At 43.5% G+C, this 19,741-nt stretch overlaps 1 protein-coding gene across 1 annotated transcript; it reads right to left on the reverse strand.

Moving 5' to 3' along the window:
- Positions 1 to 5,646: 5,646 nt before the first annotated feature.
- Positions 5,647 to 19,648, reverse strand: prima1 (proline rich membrane anchor 1). Its single transcript, XM_019870126.1, has 4 exons — positions 19,190 to 19,648; positions 17,533 to 17,674; positions 14,109 to 14,241; positions 5,647 to 5,867 (listed from the first exon to the last, which is right to left on the reverse strand). Exons 1-4 carry the CDS (start codon positions 19,322 to 19,324, stop codon positions 5,768 to 5,770), a joined length of 510 nt encoding a protein of 169 aa, XP_019725685.1. The 5' UTR covers positions 19,325 to 19,648; the 3' UTR covers positions 5,647 to 5,767.
- Positions 19,649 to 19,741: the final 93 nt, after the last annotated feature.

Here is a 19,741-nt window from a genome sequence, read left to right on the forward strand (position 1 = left end):
ATACTGTTAACGGCTCACTTGCAGAAGATTTCTATTTAGCTGTGTTGTGCTCTAAATGCAAATGTGTTTTCGACTGGACAATAAAAAGTTTTTTTTTTTTTTTAATATAAGACACCTTGTCATTTCCTATATTCAAATGTGACATTTACTTCCCTCTCACGTCTCCGTTCATATTCCAAATGTCCATTTTACCATAATGCGAATGGCAGCACGATTAAATCAGCCCGCCTTGTTTACGGTTGCGGACCAGAGACTGGACCTCTCCGGGAAAATGACATGACACCCATTTAGCCAGCTCGCCGTCTCCGATTCTTGTCAGAGCGTCCGTCACGCCGCCTCTCGCCATCACGACTCGGATCCATCAGGGGGCCGCGTGAGTTGCGGGAGCAGCTTCCTAACTCGATAAGAGGGAGCCAGAGCTTAGAGTTAAACAAGCCTATTTTGGTTAGAGATTTCCCCTCCACCGCACCCTGTACCAGCGGCACCCTAGCCCAAAGTGGAGGCCTCCCCTTCCTCCTCATAGCAGACTTAAACCCAGCAAACACAATTACCTTGGGCCTAATGTGGTTTGTTGTGATGGAGCATTGTTGCGAGGTCTAACTGCATTAGCCCCGAGGATGACAGATGTCATGACAGCAGGGCACATTCATCTCGTTTGGGATTTCATTATCAAGATTTAACATTAATCTAATTTGCTCATTGAAACATTGGAAATGTAAGAGTGGGAGCACGGCAACATTTGATGTGTGTTGCTTGGGGGGGGGGGGGGATTTTAGTTTTTTTATTTGTGCGTGCAAATGTGGACCTGTGATGAGAGGTGTGAGCCAAATGAGTCACACAATGTGACTAATGAACTCACACACATGCACGCTCACGCACTCAACCCGGGTGAACCGTGAGGCTGGCTGAATCAGACTTGCAGTGACCTCCTTGTCATCAACCTCCAGTCTTGGCTCATCAACACTCTCCTCCTGCGGGAGGCCAGACAAAAGTGATGCTGGTTTGTGTGTGTGTGTGTGTGTGTGTGTGTGTGTGTGTGTGTGTGCAGGTTTAATCAAGTCGCCTCGTGCCAGGGTTGCATCTGTCAGCCGCTTCCACACCGGTTTGATTATTTGACCTCAAGGTCTCTTTTCCGAAAGAAGCGCTCTCTCTCTCGCTCTCACACACACACACACACACACACACACACACACACACACACACACACACACACACACACACGCGCGCGCGCGCGCGCACACACACGCACACACGCAATAGGAGCGACTTATGTAATCAGCGCCCTACAGGTATGCAGCTTTTTCCCCACCCCGACTCACCTGCCTGATGGCCTCCTGGAGGACAGTGTGGCAGTCGGCGGTAATTAACACTGACCAAAGGCCTGTTGGGCAGACAGGGTGCAAGTGGCTCTTCAAAGATCGTGAATGTCAGAACTCTTGCACTTAAACACACTCATGTATAGTGGTGGAAAAGTGACAAAGTACAAAGACTTTTTTTTGTGCTGGTAGAGTTTTCATGTATGGGAAGTTTGAGATGTCAAAACTTTCTGTGATACTTCAATCGTACATTTCTTTATTGGCTGTTGTTTAACTTAAATCTGCAAATAATTGATATAAAAAAAGTACTTACAGGGGCTGCCATTTTTAGGTCTTTTCACTCTTGTGATAGCTGCAGCTTTACGTTAGAATCCATTCATTGTGTCTGACCTCAGTGTTCCAATGTGTGGCCCCTCCCTCTCCCCAATCATTGCACCTGTCCCACCGACACACCTGCCAGTCTTCACCTCGTCAGCCACACTCTGCTCTGCAGCATTAAGGCCAGTCTGAAGAGACCCCCCAGTTGCCAGTTTGTCAGTTACCTTAACTGCCATACTCTGCTGCTCAGCTGTTGCGCTCAGCCCTCCAGAACACCTTGATGCTCTTTCGCAATCTCTGCGAGGGAATGTAGGTAGGAAAGTTTTTTTTTTTTTTCTTCCATGTCACCGTAAGGGCTCCGTCCATTTGTAAAATACCCTTGGGGTGAAATGTAACATTGTGAAGTAAACTCCATGATAATGCCTAAAGCTACAATACAATACATATTGAAAGCGTTTTTAAAAAATAACTATTTCAAATAAAATTGCTGTGGTTCTATAACAGCTAAGACTTAAAATACACTAAGAAATGAATCATATGGACGAAGGACGAAACTAAGCACGTGCAAGGCGATTCCTAACTTGTTCCTGCAAGTGTTAAAACTGACCCGTGTTACAACTGTCCCCGCGCTCCCTACTTTTTCCATCTCTGCTCATGCGCCATGAAAACCAAAACATCCTTTGTGTACTGTGGATGATCATTCCTGGTAAAGCTTGTTGAGAAAGTGACAATCTCTGGTACCCCCGCCCAGTGCTGTCACTTTGTTTTTATGACAGCAAAAGCCACACGGGCCGGGCTGGACAATGCATGAATGTTTAAATTGCTCACAGTGTCCATCGGCGTTAGCATCAAGCGGCACATCCACAGCAGGCACGGCTGTAAAAGTAGTCTACGGTGCCTCATTCACATCGGAATTCATTGACTCTCCAGTGTTCCTCTGAATCAGCCTGCATTACACGGTCCATGTATGCAGCCACAACATTAAGCACACCTGATCAGACATGAGTGGTATCTGAAATTATGCTTTATCAGTGGCAGTGTGAGGCCTATTTTGGGGGGGGGGGGGGCTGTAGCCTATCATAAACAAGATACGTACTATAGGATGTGCTATAGTCTTGTATGTAAGCAGAATTGTGGATACAGCCCTCACGATTCTCATTAGCTAGATTATATTTATATGTGACCTGCACATTTGCTGCTTTGTGACATAGCAAGCGGTAAAAGGTCTGCTGATGGCACTTCATTAAAGATGCAGCGAGTGAGACAGACTTAGCACAAGCGCCCGGCCCCTCACACCCCGCTCCTCCCCACCACAGGGGAGCGGCCCAGCTCCAGACCTTCACCACACAGAGCAGACCAGGCACAGGCTAAATATAACACCTCCTTTTTTAACCCCTTCCCCCACCCCCCACCCCTACCTCCTTTAGGCAAACGTTCATCAAAGTCCTTTAAATAAAATCAAAGGTAACACTTTTGTTCTGTACACTTTTATTTACAAAAGTCAGCAAGGATATCAACGTATGCACATGGTTCTTTCTGTTTTGTTGTATGCGTAAAGTGTGTTCGTGTGTGTGAGTGCGTGCGTGAGTGTGTATATACATGTGTGTGTGTGTGTGTGTGTGTGTGTGTGTTCGGAGTATCGATTGCCATTTGTACATGAATGGCTTGTTCCATCAACATGACGACATTAACAACTCTAAATGGTAGCACGTTGTTTTCCTTTGACGTGTGTAGAAACGCGTGTTCCTGTGCATGAATTAACAGTCCAGAAGGCAGATATTTAAATAGCGATATTTACATTCATGCATCCGTCACATCTCTCACATAACAGCGAAGTACATGGCTCCTACCTGTGCGTGTCTGAAAGCAAGCTTCTTGTTTTCAACAGATTAGCCGATAACTAGACTCAACCGAAAGCCTTGATGGGCACTCTTCGCACACACACGCACACACGTTGAATTAGAATGAAACACGAAAAGTGCAGAGCAGCATTGAGTTGATGCTCGCGTCCAGCTTGATTGTGTTCTTCCAGAGGGCATGTTGGAGGATGCTTGTGACAACACACACGGACGCAACCTGATCCCTGACTATTGGCCAAGCGTCCTGTCTCTCACCAGTGACAAGGTCAGCCCCCTGGTTTCTATGGTGATGGGTGACGAGTCCTTGGTGACACACTTAGAAACATGGAAGATTGTCGAATCCACACACACACACAACACTTTGGCGACAGTGGAACCTCTAAAGTCAAACGTCCTCAACTCATATACAGTCATTCGGAATTTCAGTTCGACGCTAGGCCTCGGAAAAAAAAAACCCCAGCAATACTTCAGCACAGTGAGCATTTCAAGATTAATTCCTGAAGTGCGTTTGTTTTTTTTTCTTTGGCTCTTCTGCGTTTCTTTTGCATGATTAAGACAAACGTGACGATAACTATAGGACAGAAAATGGAAATTATTGCAATATCGTGGTCAAGGGTGGTCATTTATAACTATCACAGGGGGTCACCAACCCAGTTTCCGCGGGCCTATTCCAAATATAGCTAACCAGTTGTGGGACATTGTGATTTTCTAGGAATCTTGTACAAGTGATCATTTGTAGAGGTTTATTTTAGTATTGCTTCGTACTCAGGAGCCAAGAAGTTGCTCTCAGTTTCAAAAAGGATTACCAACCGTTACAGACTCAGGGGCATGCCAGTTACTCCAAAGCCACCACAGGTACTGATAAAAAATAATTTTTGGATGTTTCTGCTTGTGTAATTCGGTTGCACAAGTGCGCACAATCTTTTATAACCGGACATTTGGCAGTGCTCAAAATTAACCAAACGCACGCAAACTCATGTTTAATGTGAGTCAGCAAGCGATTATGATTACCACCAAATAAAGTTCAGCTGTTCTAGTCGGGTATTCCATTTGATTTTTCTTATTTACTTTCTCGAAGGAGCCTAAATGCTTTGTGTCAAAACCGATTGCATTTTGGAAGTGTTCATAGTTCTCTGTCCCTGAAAGGGTTAAAATGACTAGTTACTGGAAACATGGCCAGTGCAGTTTTTATGATGGTAACAGTTTCACTGTGGAAGATAACATTTCTATTTTTAATCCTTTCCGATGACAAATGACTTAGAGAGTTGAGCAGTCTACTGTCGCAGAACGGATTGCGTTGCACCTTAGAGGCTCCACTGCCCTTGTAAGGAAGAACGTGTACTGAGTTGACTTTTACAAAATCAACAGTGGGCTAGCGTGTGATGCAATAGAGAAAGCACACCGTGACATTGAGACAAAACACGAAATCTCAACAAACACGCAGATACGGACGAACGATGCCGTTTTCTGCATCATTGTGTCCACAACACCGTCAACGGCATTCTGTGGCCAAATAAAATTGTGTATAAATAAGTCACTTAAAAAAAAAAAAAAAAATCCCAAAAACAAATGCTGAGGACTGTACAATATCATCTTTTTTTTTGGTAGACAGATAAATAGAGAAAATAAATAAATGAATGACTAAAGTATGTTACAGTGAATCTTGAGAATGTGTTGACGTTGCCTCCTTTTTTTCTCTTTTTTTCAAAGTATGGATTTCTTTAAATTGCATAGTCATGAATGCACGCCCGTGTTGACGTTGCCTCCTTTTTTTCTCTTTTTTTTTCAAAGTACGGATTTCTTTAAATTGCATAGTCATGAATGCACGCCTCAGAGTCAGGAGTGACAGTCAGCTCATGCCCCTGCAAGGCATCTGTCTCCAAAATGCAGAACCAAAAATGGAGCATATATTCTTTAAAAAAAAAAAAATTGCATTCTCTGTAAAAAGTGCATGCACGTTATTTATCGTGTGTGATGGCGCCGCGGGGCCGCTCTATTGTCTGCGCTTCTATCGCACGCGTGAGGTCTGGATGTGCGGCAGACTGGCCCACAGTCAGCAGCCTGTCAGCAACACTTGCTCTTACTAAGAGCAAGTGCTCAGCCTGCTGGGATGCTTTTCAACAACACACATCGTGGGGGGCAGGGCAACCAGAAGAAGGAGGGGTTTCCTGCAACTCTGTTGCATTCTGGGTGAGAAGGGGGTCACTGAGGAAAAGGGGGTGGGCCTGAAAGATGACGAATGCTGTCACTTCCTGTTCCGAGCTGGAGTCAAGTCTATACCACAGTGTTGTTTGTACCCATGGCCTTCTTGGTGCGGATGCTCATAGCGTATTCCCCGCGACTTGTCCCGTTCTCTTCCTTACGTAGCGGTTTCCTAACAACAACAAAACAAAAACAGTGAGCACCTGATACAAGATAAATACAATTTAACCGCCAATGGCCACAATAAAAATACGATTTTAAAAATAAATAAATAAAATCCTTCCGTTCAGTCACTTCCTATGCCGTTCAAACTGAGGATTGATGTAAATTACTGATGGTAGAACTGCATTTTTTAAAAAATGTGAATAAATTAACAGTTAATACTTGGTTAAGAATAAGAAACTGTGATAACAGTTATAAACATTTGTTTTTTTCTGTCCAGCGGTGGAGAGGAGGCACCCCATTTCTATCTTCATTGCTTGACAGAAAATACGTTCCATTTCTTTATTCATTGGTTTGCCTTAAAATAAACACGGGCGCTCTGTTTGGGCGAATACAAGACAGCCTAAATCACAGGTGTCAAACTCAAGGCCCAGGGGCCAGATCTGGCCCGCCATATCATTTTATGTGACCCATGAAAATAAATTAAACATGTTCCATGATGCTTGCTAAAATCTCGACCAAAATTTAAAATGATCATATTTTAATAAATTAGAGACATATTTTCAGCATTTTCTTGTGACCAAACCCCTCATTACAGTCACTTCAAGAATAGTTGAATCAACCGTTATTGACTTTTTTTTATATGGTTTCAGTCATAACGGCCCTGCAAGGGAAACGGTAACTAAAATGTGGCCCACGACAAAAATGAGTTTGACACCCCTAGCCAAGACACAAAGAAGGGAACGGCAGCCATTTATCATCAATCCCCATCAATACCTTGGAATACTTTCACCGGCTACTTATTTTCAGTTGGCACAGATAGGCGAAGCGTATGGCATGTTGCTGGATGGGTTCGTAATATCGGCTTAATGTAGAAGCACAAAAGGGTACATAATTTCACCCTTTCATTCAGCCTGTAACCTGTTAACATGATAAGCTGTCCACTCTAGTAACCACTGACCCCCGAAAGGGTTAAGTAAAACACAAGAGACATCAAACTACGGCGCGGCCGTGGCCCAGGAGGCAGAGTGGGTCAAGGTCGCGGAAGCGATGATAAACTCCAGAGATGAAATGGAGTGTTGCCACCGTGCCAGTGGTCACCATTCCACATTGCGCTCCATGGCAACTAAAGGCCATGCCATTAAAAAAAAAAAAATAAAAAAAAGGGACTTTTGAGTTATTCAAGATGTTGATTTGATTTTCTCTGTCTCGCCGATCCTTTCTAATAAGGCCTCTGTTCAAAGGTCACATTTGCAGGAAGGGAAAGATGCATTGCGACGCAGACGATAAGGCAATTACCTCCTGCGACCGCTATCGAAGCAATCTCTCCCCTCCATAATGAGTATGCGTGCAGCTGTCGAACCAAGCTGGGAATAACATCCATATGTGAAAGTACCTCCTGGTGCAAAACTAAAGACGGGACGAATTGAAGGCTAGGATTATTCAACGACGCTCCTTTCATGCACTCTCGTATGCCTTTGTGCTTATTATATTTGTCCAGTGTACTGTGCCTTGTGCAGCGCACCCCCTCAGCTCGCCTGGCTTATGTAAGTCAAGAGACCACATGTGAATACAGTTAGTACAGTCATTGTCCCGCTCCGCAGCTTACAGCGTGCTCTCCAACGCAGAGGAGCCCTGAGCGACATCTTGTCTTTCAAAAGCAACGACTGGTCGCTCCAACTTTGACCGCTTCTTCTCAGACCAGTCCGGGCCCAACGTGCACCCGATTATTATTTTAAGATGGACTGTGACCTGGCAGTGCGGGAATATGTGGACCTTGGTGTCTGTTGTCATTTTGTAAATTAAAAAATACTTTGTACATAACTCATTCAATTTTAACACAATGAAACGTTTGTGCAACACGGTTTTCTTATATGGGCTGCATTTGGCCCACGTGCTGGACTTTGGACATGTGGGATAGAAAATGGATGGATGAATGGATGGATGGAGGAAAGTGTTGGCGCTGCGACAGAATCAAGCTGGAGTGGAGGGTGTGCCTCTTCCAACCCTGCTTTGGACTGTGTTTGTCTGTCCTCTGTGTACTTTGTCAATCAGAACATGAGACATACTTTGATCTAAATTCTTCTTGCCTATTTCACGGGTCTGGTTTTCAGATGCACAGAAATGTGTTTTACAATGACGCCGCAGTCATCTATCTAATATATAACACGCATGCACACGAACGCACACGAGACAACATATCCCGCAGGGGGGGAAAAAAAAAATCCCGAACACTTTCGTCTCATTTCAATCGCGTGCCACGGTGTTCTCTAAGGTTAGATGAGTAGCGCATTTCTGCGTTGCTTTGCCAAGACTTTTCCTCCTGCACACGCTCACTCTGTTTGAACGCTCTCCCGCTGTCGAGTTGATTCGTCAGCCCTCGTTTTCAGGTTGCCCCCGTTTTTCCAACGTGACTGTGATTTTGTCACACCTGTTAAACCGTTATGTCACTCGGTGCTGTCTGGGCTGTCACAGCGTTCCGCCACTCATACACGGCACAACTCCTCAGGATTCCTGCTCGGCTGTCTATAGTCCAAGAGAGTACTTTCATCCCCCATACAAAGTTGCTGTCAACAATTGTGTCGCCATGACTCTAGTCATTAGTTCATGTGTTGGTGGTGTGTGAGTTCCTGGACTTTTCGGATTAGATTTCCACAAAAAATGAAAAATGAGAAGCGGGTGGAATGGACCAACAAAGAAAATTTTGTTGACAATCCAGATAGCATTTAAATATAAAGAATTCTGGGAGCATCAATTATTTCCGTGTGGATTTACTTTGTCGTTTTCACCAAACTAAATTTTAAATGTTGATATTATCAGGGAAAAAAAGGTTGCCAGCCAATCACAGGACACACAGAGACGAACAACCATCCGCGCTCACACTCACACCTAGGGACAATTCAGTGTTCAATCAGCCTGCCATGCATGTTTTTGGAATGTGGGAGGAAACCGAAATACCCGGAGAAAACCCACACGGGCCTGGGGAGAACATGTAAACTCCACACAAGGAGGCTGGAACTGGAATTGAACCCGGTACCTCTGCACTGTGAGGTCGATGCGCTAACCGCTGGTCTACCGGGCCGCCCATTAGTAAATATTACTTGGCTAATTTAAGGCTTACAAGTTGTGAATTACCAGATAACCAAATGTAGTGTACATAAGCAATACACTTGACAAAAAAGATTTTGAGGTTGTTGGTGGTGCTGTTTTTGGCTAATGGCTTGGTTGTAAACAAAGAATTAGTCATGACGTATATTTTATTGGGGACAGATGCCAGTCGCAGTGTCCCCGCAGGACCCTGGGAAAGCCTAGGAGATGTAATAGTCCAAGCACGAAGGGAGAATCACATTATGTTGTGTGGGTGAGGATCAGCGCACGTGTGGGAGCTGCGGTGTTCTGATGGTTTCCTCAAGGGGACCAAACAGGCAGTTTGGGGATTTGCCTAGTTTGAAAACAGAGTGAGGAGCAGCCATATTCATGTACTGTATGAAATCTCCCTCCACCGCCTCGCAAAATACTCACCACTTTTGATTTAGCGCCATCAAATAATTTAGAATATCGTGGAAGCCATTTTATGACTTCACTTCAAAAAATGAAAGCCACGAATTATACAGATGTATGACAGAATTAGACTGTAATGTATGTATGATGTATTTTTTCGTATGATTTTGATGATTTTAGCTAGGAGCAAATGAAAACCCCAATTCAGCATCTAACTAATTTCAAATCACGCACAAGAAACAATCAAAAGTCATCTTCAGATAGAAATTAAGTGGGAATTGGGCTTCTGAAGACGTTGCAACTTTCAGCTTGTCCCTTGAGCGTTCTCCAGAGAGTCACCTGCTTGTTTGTCACAGTTTTTACACCAGATGCCCTTCCTGATGTTGCGACCCACTTCTTTGTACGGCAATGGGACCAGCAGTGGGCTGCAGGCTGGGAATCGAACCCATGCTATTTACTCATAAGGCAGCAGCATCTACCACAACATCGGGAGTATTTGTGTTTTTTTCCCATTTTGTTGAAGGAATCTGTATTATAGAAAATGTATAAATTTGACATCAAATTTACGTTTTTATGATAATTCCAATTTCTTGAGATGCAACTGTTGCAAGGTGCATGCGTCCACTGTTAACAACCGCTGACCGTGTCGCTTGAGGACACTGGACAGGGCTGAGCTTTCTTGAACGTGTACACAAGGTTTCAATAATAGATGGCAAGCTGTTGACATGTGGCAGGTGGCAACACAACACTTCACGTGTTAGATGAATATTTTATAGGAAAGCTGTGCAATCACGGCGCACACTCCCGTTTGAAGTTTGGGCTACGGGTCGTAATGAAATTAGGACATGTCATACGCGCTGTTTCCAATTGGCATCTGGAAACTACAGTAACATTCGGTGGTTCACAACACTACAGAGTGCTCTGGTAGGTATCGGTCAGGAAATGCGAGTTTTCAAAATGAGAGGCGAAATGATGAAATATTACATGAGAAGCCTTCTTGCTTAAGATTTAACAAGTTTCCTTGGCTGTACTGCATTGCCCTTGAATCGGTCGGGAGCAGCTGTGGAGTAATATCCGCTTTTAGACAAGCCTCCCGGAGCGCTAAGTGATTAGAAAAAGCATCTCGCTCCATTAGCACGTCGGGGCTGAGCTTTGTTTATTTTGGCTTTCTGGGTTGGCGGACAGCCGGGAGACAGAAGCAGCTTCATGTCTTTTGCTTGGGATGCCACGGCAACACTGAGAGGCAGCATGTGTCTGATTCTCTTCTTTACGCTTGCACACATCAGCCTCCCTGCTGTTGCCGCTGCTGTGTACTCTCAATAGAATAGACGTGGGGGTTTTTTTTCTTCATTTTTTTTTTCTTCCTGCCAGGACCTTTTGCCTGTGGCAGATGAGTGACAGACAAATATGATTAAAAAATAAAGAAATAAGAAAAGGCCAATAGGGTTGTGGCCTGCAGAGCTTGGCCCTCACCTCTTCAGCTGTCTGGCCCTGGACCTCATCTAGACGATTTTATTTGAGGAAAGCCTGAAGCAAAGAAGCCATGGAAGAACGTGATACAGATTGGATGTGGTTCATTGCTCTCCGACTACCCCTTTCGCGGTTATTGCTATTGACTAAAAGCACTGTTTCACCAGCATCGTTTTTTTGAACGGAAGATGGACAAAAAATTGAATTGTAATTTGAAAATTTGGAGAATGAAGACATTGAAGTCTCAAGATGGAATATATTTTTGATTTTTTTCTGTCTATTTGTTCAACAGTACTGCAATTCGCCCCACTCTTTGGTACCCTTTCACGTGGTACATTTTAGTGGAAGACGAAGCTCGATGCACTGCTGTCTGTTGATTGTCGGAGTGGGAATTGTTCACCATTTTCAATTTTACAATGAATTCATCAAACAGAAAGAAAACAAAAACTGTCATTTAGGGGAAAAAAAATTGTGAATGACAGCAGAAGGATGATGCTGCCAAGACACACATATTTACTGGATTTTCGGCACTATAAGGCGCAGCTTCAAGAAATAAATTCAAAACTGTTTTAATGTATTGGGCACACTGCATTATACGGCGCATAGAATAGAAGCTACAAATTGGCTGCGGTTGCACTATGCATCCACTAGATGGTGTTATGCTAAAAGAGAATACAATACAAAAGTTTTTTTTTGTGCACGCAATACGTGTTTTGTTTTTCTACTTTCTCCTTTTCATAATTTTTGCTGCTTTAATTGGCAATTTCTCCATTGTGAAAATAGTTATTTTCTTCTTCTTTATTTATATAGAGCCTACACAACCTCTGCGCATTGCATTATAGGGCGCACTGTCTACTTTTGAGAAAATTGAATGCTTTTAGGTGCGCAAAATACTCTACTTTATTTGATTATGGTATGATGTCACGCTATTTTCTTATCTGATGCAGACATCATCCCTCCAATGGAAGAATGACACCCACAAGTCATTCACCACAAAGAGCAACCGAAATGTCGTGAACAGAGAAGCTAACATTTAGCCTAACTACATCTGAAAACGACTCTTTGATTGAACGACCCAGTTGAAAACCTCCGTTTAGCGTTGGAGCAGGTATTTGTGGATCTCCAGCTTCTTCTATTTCTTCTTCTTCTCGATTTACTCCTAATTCTACTCTTTCTTTGTATTTTTGGGCAGTCTCGATGACCTGTTACTGCAAAAACATCTGGTTCGGGAGCGGAGACTCGCCATTGTTGGTGGAGATATTTGTTGCGGGTGTCGTGCTGTGTTGGTCATCTCGAATATGCCACACACTGTAAGTGCAGTAAGCACACATTTGCTGACTTTCCTGGTTGTGTGTGGTGTCGTTCACATTTTTTATGAACGTCGCTTCAGATTCTCAATTATTTTCTTGGCTGTCCTTGCCATAGAATATGTAATCGTTCCTTTTCATCGTCATTTATTCTCTCTTGACTTTTAAGTGATTAGGGCAGGCATGACAAATGCGAAAGGAAGCCCATTTATCCTTCGATTGCACGCCGCTGACAAATGAATGCGTAATGAGCTCTGACTGGACCTGGTTTTAAGTGGCGTGGCACTGAAGTCTGCAAGCAGTCTGGAGCCCACGGGGGCTTCAGGACATGACCTGCTTGCATGTATAAAAGATGTGGCCTGCAAATGAATGACTGTGCAAATTAATTCATAAATAATGACTTGGGTTTATTGCAACAACACTTTCCTGCCGCTACTGCGTTAAAAAAAATGCCCCTTGGCTACACAGGGGTAGGGGGGCTGGAAAATTGCCATAATGAATTCCTGAGCCAACCACCCATTACTTCCGCTGCCTGGCTTTGCCTATTTGTTGTTTGGAGAAAGGAGAAATGGAGTTCTGCTGAGGGTGGCTTAATATAGTTCAATAAATATCAAATATAATTATGTGGATTCATCACGGGTTCATAAAACAACTCTGCGATTTAGCATACGCATGTGGAGTTACTTTCACATGGGCGTGTAAATATGTCAAGATGTTTATGGATGCTCGTTCGCACGCGAGGGGTACTGGTGTGTGTACGTCTTTATTAAATGTCTGCCGACATGAACATGTAATTCAGAGTGCATGTGTGACATTGAATGGCACACAAAAATGGGTCTAGCTTTCGCTTGGGGCCAAAGCTGCGCGCAGCCTTTCCTCTAATAAGCCAAACGGGGGGAAACATTTCCCGTCGCACCAGCACCCACGTGGGATTCCTCTCTGCCGATGTGAGATGCACTTATGCAAATAAAAACCAACAGTGTACGGTAAGGTCAGGCAGTCTGTTTGGAAATCCTCACTTCTACTCTGAGACATTTTACAGCCCATTCTGTGATTCAACCTTTGTGTGGCCCATCAGTCAATACGGAACCCTCGCATCAACCCTCACATGACACAACACGTTTCGCCCACATGTCAAATGGCACATCATGTCGACTGCCTTCAAGTTGGATTGGTGCTCACGATCTTGAGTTGGCTTGACTTTCCACGATTTTGAAACCTCATTTTAGATACCTGCCAGTTTGATTGAATCATTTGTCGTCATCGCTACTTGTTAACAACACACTTCTCTGTGGTGTGTCAGATTTAGAAGACAATTGTTTTGTCGGCGGCCCGGTGATCAAGTGGTTAGCGCGTCGACCTCACAGTGCAGATCCCCGCCCGCCTCCCCCCTTCCTGTGTGGAGTTTGCATGTTCTCCCCGGTCCTGCGTGGGTTTTCTCCGGGTACTCTGGTTTCCTCCCACACTCCAAAAGCATGCATGGCAGGTTAATGGAACACTCTAAATTGTCCCTAGTTGTGAGTGTGAGCGCGGATGATTGTTCGTCAATGTGTGCGCTGCGATTGGCTGGCAACCAGTTCAGCCTGTCCCCCGCCTACTGCCCGAAGACAGCTGGGATAGGCTCCAGCACCCCCCGCGACCCTCGTGAGAATAAAGCGGATCAAAAAATTAATGGATGAATTACTTTGTCGACACATCATGTTTTTTCCCTCTTTTACTTTAGTATTTTTTTTTCCATTTCCAAGATTAAACAATCTCGGTGTACCAGATTTTAGGTGAGTGAATTAGCTGTTGTGAGTGGGTTCCCAATACTCTACATTCATTGTCGTTGACTTCCTCATTGCTGCTGCTTGCCACAATGTGATTGTGAATTTCCCGGCGCCTTTTACTATGTCAGAGGTCTGCGCTCTACTTCATTTGAACAGCAAAACAGGACAGCATTTTTTTTATTTAAAGTACAAGGGACAACTGACCTCTTGATGGCCTTGTAGCAAATGATGATGGCTGAGAGAAGGAAGAGTGCCGAGGCACAGCCCACTATTCCCAGCACTATAAAGTCCATGTCTGTCCACCAGGGTCTCACCAAGGGCACCATTGGTTCTGCCGCTGGAGAGAGGAAAAGCCGAAACACGTCAAAACATGACATCAAGAAAAAGCCAAGAAGACACTTGGCTCCACTCCAATTCTTCTGTTTAACAGTCAATGATTGATATCCATGTACATGACACCATAAATCATTTAGGTTCCTTGACAACAGCACTCTTACACCGCACATTAGTTGTGTCCAGGAAGACTCACTCACTTGTATGCATCAGCAACTTTGAGCATTTTGTGCCTCTATCTATCTATCTACCTATCTATCTATCCATCCATCTCCACTGATGTTCATTAATATGCATAAAGGGCATGTTCTATAGTAAGTCATTCCAAATTGAAAAACTCCCTTCAGTCAAGGTTACATTTCTCCAGTCAGCATTTTGTCAGCCCCCTACGGAATTGGTTCTAGTTGTAGGTAATGCTCCTGCTTAACCCATTCCATTCCTTTGAATAGGGGAGGGGCGGGGGACTGTATTTTCATCCATGCATATTGATTGCCTTCTAAAGATTACACTTTGGAGAAAAACTTCAGGCCTTAGATGAAAGAATAGAATGATAATTACGAGGATTAAAGTGAGCCTCCATGACATGAATAATTCAAAGGGTCTACACCCGTTTTTAAACTGTCTTGTAAAGGAGCTAAAATGCACTAAATGGGCCTGCTTGCATTTTCTCACAAGACCGAGCAGCGTATCAAGGCTTTAGGGCATTAAGGTATGTTACATGACACCAGACTAGTAAAAATGATTAAAAAAAAAAGTTTGGGGAGTTTTTGCAATGTCTTATGCAAAAGTTTGGGGAGTTTTTGCAATGTCTTATACAATGTTTCCGTGGTTTAGTGTTGCGTTCCTATTCCAGCGACGTACAGTCACCTGAACGTAATTACCGTACACATATCACTAAGTTATTATAATACAGTAGTAAAATCACAATCCAGAAAAAAAAACACTTATAGACCATGAAATTAAAAGAAGCAAACAAAAAAATAAGTTATGACAGTGTGCCTTCTTATGTTGCATCTGTGATTTGATTCAGACCCTTGAAATGAGATAAATTTGCCACATCGGTCATAGAGAACCTGTTGTACAGATAACACAATGGATTTGTAAAAATGAGAGAATATGTTGTAAGATACATGTAGGCCATTAGTCAACAATGTTATTTTTATTTTTTTACTGTGATGTAACTTTGAACAAAAATGGGGACTTGGGTAGGTGGGAAAATGTATACAAAGTAGAATTAGATATTTTTAGGGTTAGGAGAAGTTTCTGGAGTGTGTTGTGATGCACATTTTAAATTTAAGTATGAAATGTTGATTATCTAACAATGACAAAGTTTGCCATTTATTGTCATATGGAAATGTGGGGGGGGGGTTGTCTTCTGTATCTTCAAGCAAGATTTGTTGTTTTTTTCGAACATCCGACTATTCAACGAAAATATTCAATAGCTGCAGCCCTATTTCAAAATTCATGGGCCTATTGTCATTCCACAAGCCATCCCACATCAGCAAAGTATGTCAGATCAAGTTTTACAGGTCTGAGAACTACACCATGGTGAATGAAATTGAACTTGCAAGTGTGGTATTTTCAAAAGTTTGCATTTTGAGGTTCCTAATGACGGTTGTCATATAAATCAACTGCCAAAAACAACATAATAAAAAAAAAAAACTGAGCATTCACCGCCCCTACTTGAGCTTTCAGTCAGATGCTCCTGGCGGTGTTTGTTGCTGTGACCTTGACTACAATCACAAATGGGGACTATGACTCCTCATTCAAAGGGAGCCCAATGGTGTGTCGGGAGGGGGAAAAAACAAACAGTGAGCCAAAAGGAAAATCATTGGAGCAGATTGATGAAAACCTTACCGGTGCTGTCTGCTGATGATGAAGTACTCATCCCCACCTCTTGTAAAGGACTCAGGGTGAGTGATTCTAAAGAGTCATGGTAATAGCTCACAATGGCTGCATCATCAGCAACGCCTGTCGCCCATATTTCAATGCGCTGTTCATTAACAGGGCGTGAGACCATGTACAAATCAGATCTACTTTCAGCAGGCTGGCAGGTGAAATATGTTGGCCGATCAGTGGATTTCAGACCAAAAAGAAATCTGCCGGAATCGGCGCCGAGCACAGCACACACTTATCGCCGCCAGCTCAACTTCAAAACAAAAAGTGTGCTGCTTCATTAGCCTCTTCTCTTGATCGAATTATGGCTAATTTAATTAAGTCGTCTGTGTTTTAATCACTGTTGGGTCCTCCAGGGGAAATCCTCGCAATGAGCCAGTGAGCTTGGCGGCCCAACAGGCTTTGGATCTCACGGGCAGCTGCGTACTCCCCAGGGTCAGGCCCAGCATAAATTAGCTCTGCTGTCAACATCCTGCTGGCTCCATCACATGCACAAGCGTACACATGCAAAAATTCGAGGGGATGGATGGCGCATTTCTGCACGAAAGGAACCACGTCGCATGGAAATCTGGGAGAGAGTCAGATGTGGCAAAAGTACTCACAGTCTATACTTAGGGAGAGGTAAAGATACTCGTGGAAAGAAAATACTGATTCAAGTACATTCCCACAGTAAAAGTGCAATAGTTTAGACTCTGAGATGCACTTAAGTACAAAAGTAATAAGGATTTATTTTTTTTACAGTCAAACAAAGAGACTTTACTTTTTTTTAAATACCGCTCTAGCTAGCGTTAGCTAATATGCGTTTAGGTTTTCCAAACGTAGTTTTGGGAACTGCGTCAATTAAGAAAAAAAGTTGCAGAGTTATCGAATGTTAAGAATTGAACAAATACACCTTACTTGTGTCTTTTCAAATTAAAAGGAGAAATTTTGAATGGTTGTTTTAAGCTAGCTCAAGATACAACATATTTCCCACAAATCGTTCTTTGGAGCTGACAACATCAGTTTTCTTCAATAAATTTATACATGGATTAGTATTCTGCTTCTCTGAATTGTTGTGTTGTTTTTATCCCCAACTTTTAGGTCCCTAAAATTTCAGTCAGTTAGCCTTGGGACTGAAAACTAGCATTTATGCTAAGTCCAGCGCATTTCCACTGTTTGTGTTGATTAAGGTGCACTGTCCCATAAAAACAAATTTTTAAAAAATCTAAAGATCAACCATAGTTGATGTTACCTCTCTATTTACCTGTATTTCTTTTCCAAAAAGTAACAGGTCCATTTTGACTAAGTAAGGAGTGGAAAGTTACAGATATCTGTGTTCAAATTTCAGTAAGGTAGTATTTGTACTTGTCGCCATTGGAACGAGAGCACAGCTGAGTGAGACAGATGCCGGAGTTCTTACCTATGGTGCCCAATAGCCGTGGGGGAGGCGGGGGAGGTGGCGGTGGGGGAAGTGGAGGGTATCTTCTACAGTGGCACGCCAGCTGGCACTGTTGGCTAACTTTCTCTGCCACGGTCTGCGAGCATGGCCTCTGGAGTTCTCCCTTTGATTGAAACCAGGAAGACAATGGGGAAAATAAAGACTGAAATGCTATCCTCACAACACGCACGTGCTTAATTGTACTCAGCATTCTCTCCCGCTGCTGTTGTGACTGGCTCACGCGGAATAGTAGCACATCTCCAGCTGCAATCCCTGTAAGAAGCCACCCACCCACCAACAGAGTGGGCAGCAGGCCGCCCCGAGGAGTGCGAGTGGGTGGACTTGCAAACTCAAGCAGATCACATTACACGTGAACCCTGCTAACAGTGCGTGTGCGTGAGCAACAGCTCACCGTGTATCTGTAGGCAGCAGCACGGGGGGAGCACAGGTTACACGACTCAGCACTAGCATATGCCTGCTGCACACGTCCCGCTGAGATTGGCGGCGAATAGTGTCGGGGAAAAACACTCCATGTTCCCACTGGTGATATTTGTGTGCCATGAGCTGTGTCACCACCAACCTGACAAATATTCACTACTCTCTGTGGCCACAACATTAGGCATACCTGCACAATACACAGTACTGATGTCCAATTCAAGAAGCGTTTAAGTTTTTCAAAGCGAATGATTAGTTGTGATTTATGTTTTTTTTTTTTTTTATTTAACAGTATGTACACGGTAGTGTTGTTGCGTTGTAGTGGTGTACAACTGCAATTGATTGAGTGCGTGTGAATGCGGTCCTAATATTTTGGCTACTTCATTGAGCAACATAGCACAGCCTTTATATTTATAATGTGTGTAGAAGAATTGCATTGTGTGATACAAGGGGGTGTTTCTTTAATTTAGCCATTAAAAAGGCAATGCAGGAGCTTCAGCTTTGGCAAACATAATAATGTTCTTTTTTGATACTAATTTAACAATATCTCTGTCACCTCACTGTGATGTGGTTATGGTATTGTGGACCTGCACTAAATCTGAGGGGGATTCTTAATATTTTGACAACCTGTTTTTTTTTTGTTGTTTTTGTTTTCGAGCAATGAGTGTGGCAATGCAGAAGCCTTTGTAATTCTCTCAGTTCACATTTCACATGAAATAAACAAGATGTATATTATTATGGGGTAGTTATAGTGGCCAAAAACTGCTCTGAATCATACTAAGTGATATGCTTAATAATTTGGTCACCTAAATTTCCTATAAGAAAAGAACACGGTCGATGTATGCAAATAAAGTATATTGTACAATATGTATTATTTATCATTGTGACATGCGGTGTAGAACTGCACGGGTTCACACTGAGGAACGTTCTTAATGTTTTTTAGGGGGTCACATGCGACTAAAAATATTAAAAACACAGTGACACACTTTCAGACAACCTATCATGCAATTAAATGACCAAAACAATGGAAACAGCTCTCAGTACCATTCAAACTAATTACATGAACAAAAAATTACGACATATTTCTCTGACTGTGTGCATTGTGATAACACAGAATGGACAGATGTGCAGGTGTGCCTGATTAAGTGTCCTCTGTGTGGTGTACAACAAAAAATAAGAGGAAGAACAAAGTGTTGCATGTTACCTGACATGTGAGTAAGAGCAGCGAGAGAAGGCAGTGAGCCAAGAGGAGAGGCCAACAACTTAAAGTGAATGGCATGAGATCTTGGAGCGGCATTCCCATTGGCGCTCTTCTCGGCGATCCGAACGGATGCAGCATCCATACAGCACGGGCGTCAAGTGTTCGGGACAGCACCTTCCTCCTCCTCCTCCTCCTCCACCGGGCGGGATCCTAGTCCAAATCGGCGGCGATGCAATAGTACCGGTGTCGACAGCGTAGGACGGGGCGAGCCGGTGGCACGAGGAGCAGCGAATCACCCAAATAGATCCACATCTCTAAAGTTGCTCTTTCCCTCGCTTTGAAATCTGGTTTATGTTGTTGTTGTTGTTGTTTTAGGGTTTTTTTTTTTTTTGGGCGGGGGAGTCTGCGCGATGCCTTACATGATCCCTTCCTCGGCTGCCAGCAGCAGTGCAAATGGGCCACTCGAGCCGTGGAAGTTGAAGGCGAGAGGAGAGCGAGCGAGCGAGAGAGAGAGAGAGAGAGCGAGAGAGAGAGAGAGAGAGAGAGAGAGAGAGA

This window comes from Hippocampus comes, unplaced genomic scaffold (assembly GCF_001891065.2).
Source record: "Hippocampus comes isolate QL1 unplaced genomic scaffold, H_comes_QL1_v1.1 scaffold43, whole genome shotgun sequence".
Classification (NCBI taxonomy): Eukaryota; Metazoa; Chordata; class Actinopteri; order Syngnathiformes; family Syngnathidae; genus Hippocampus; species Hippocampus comes.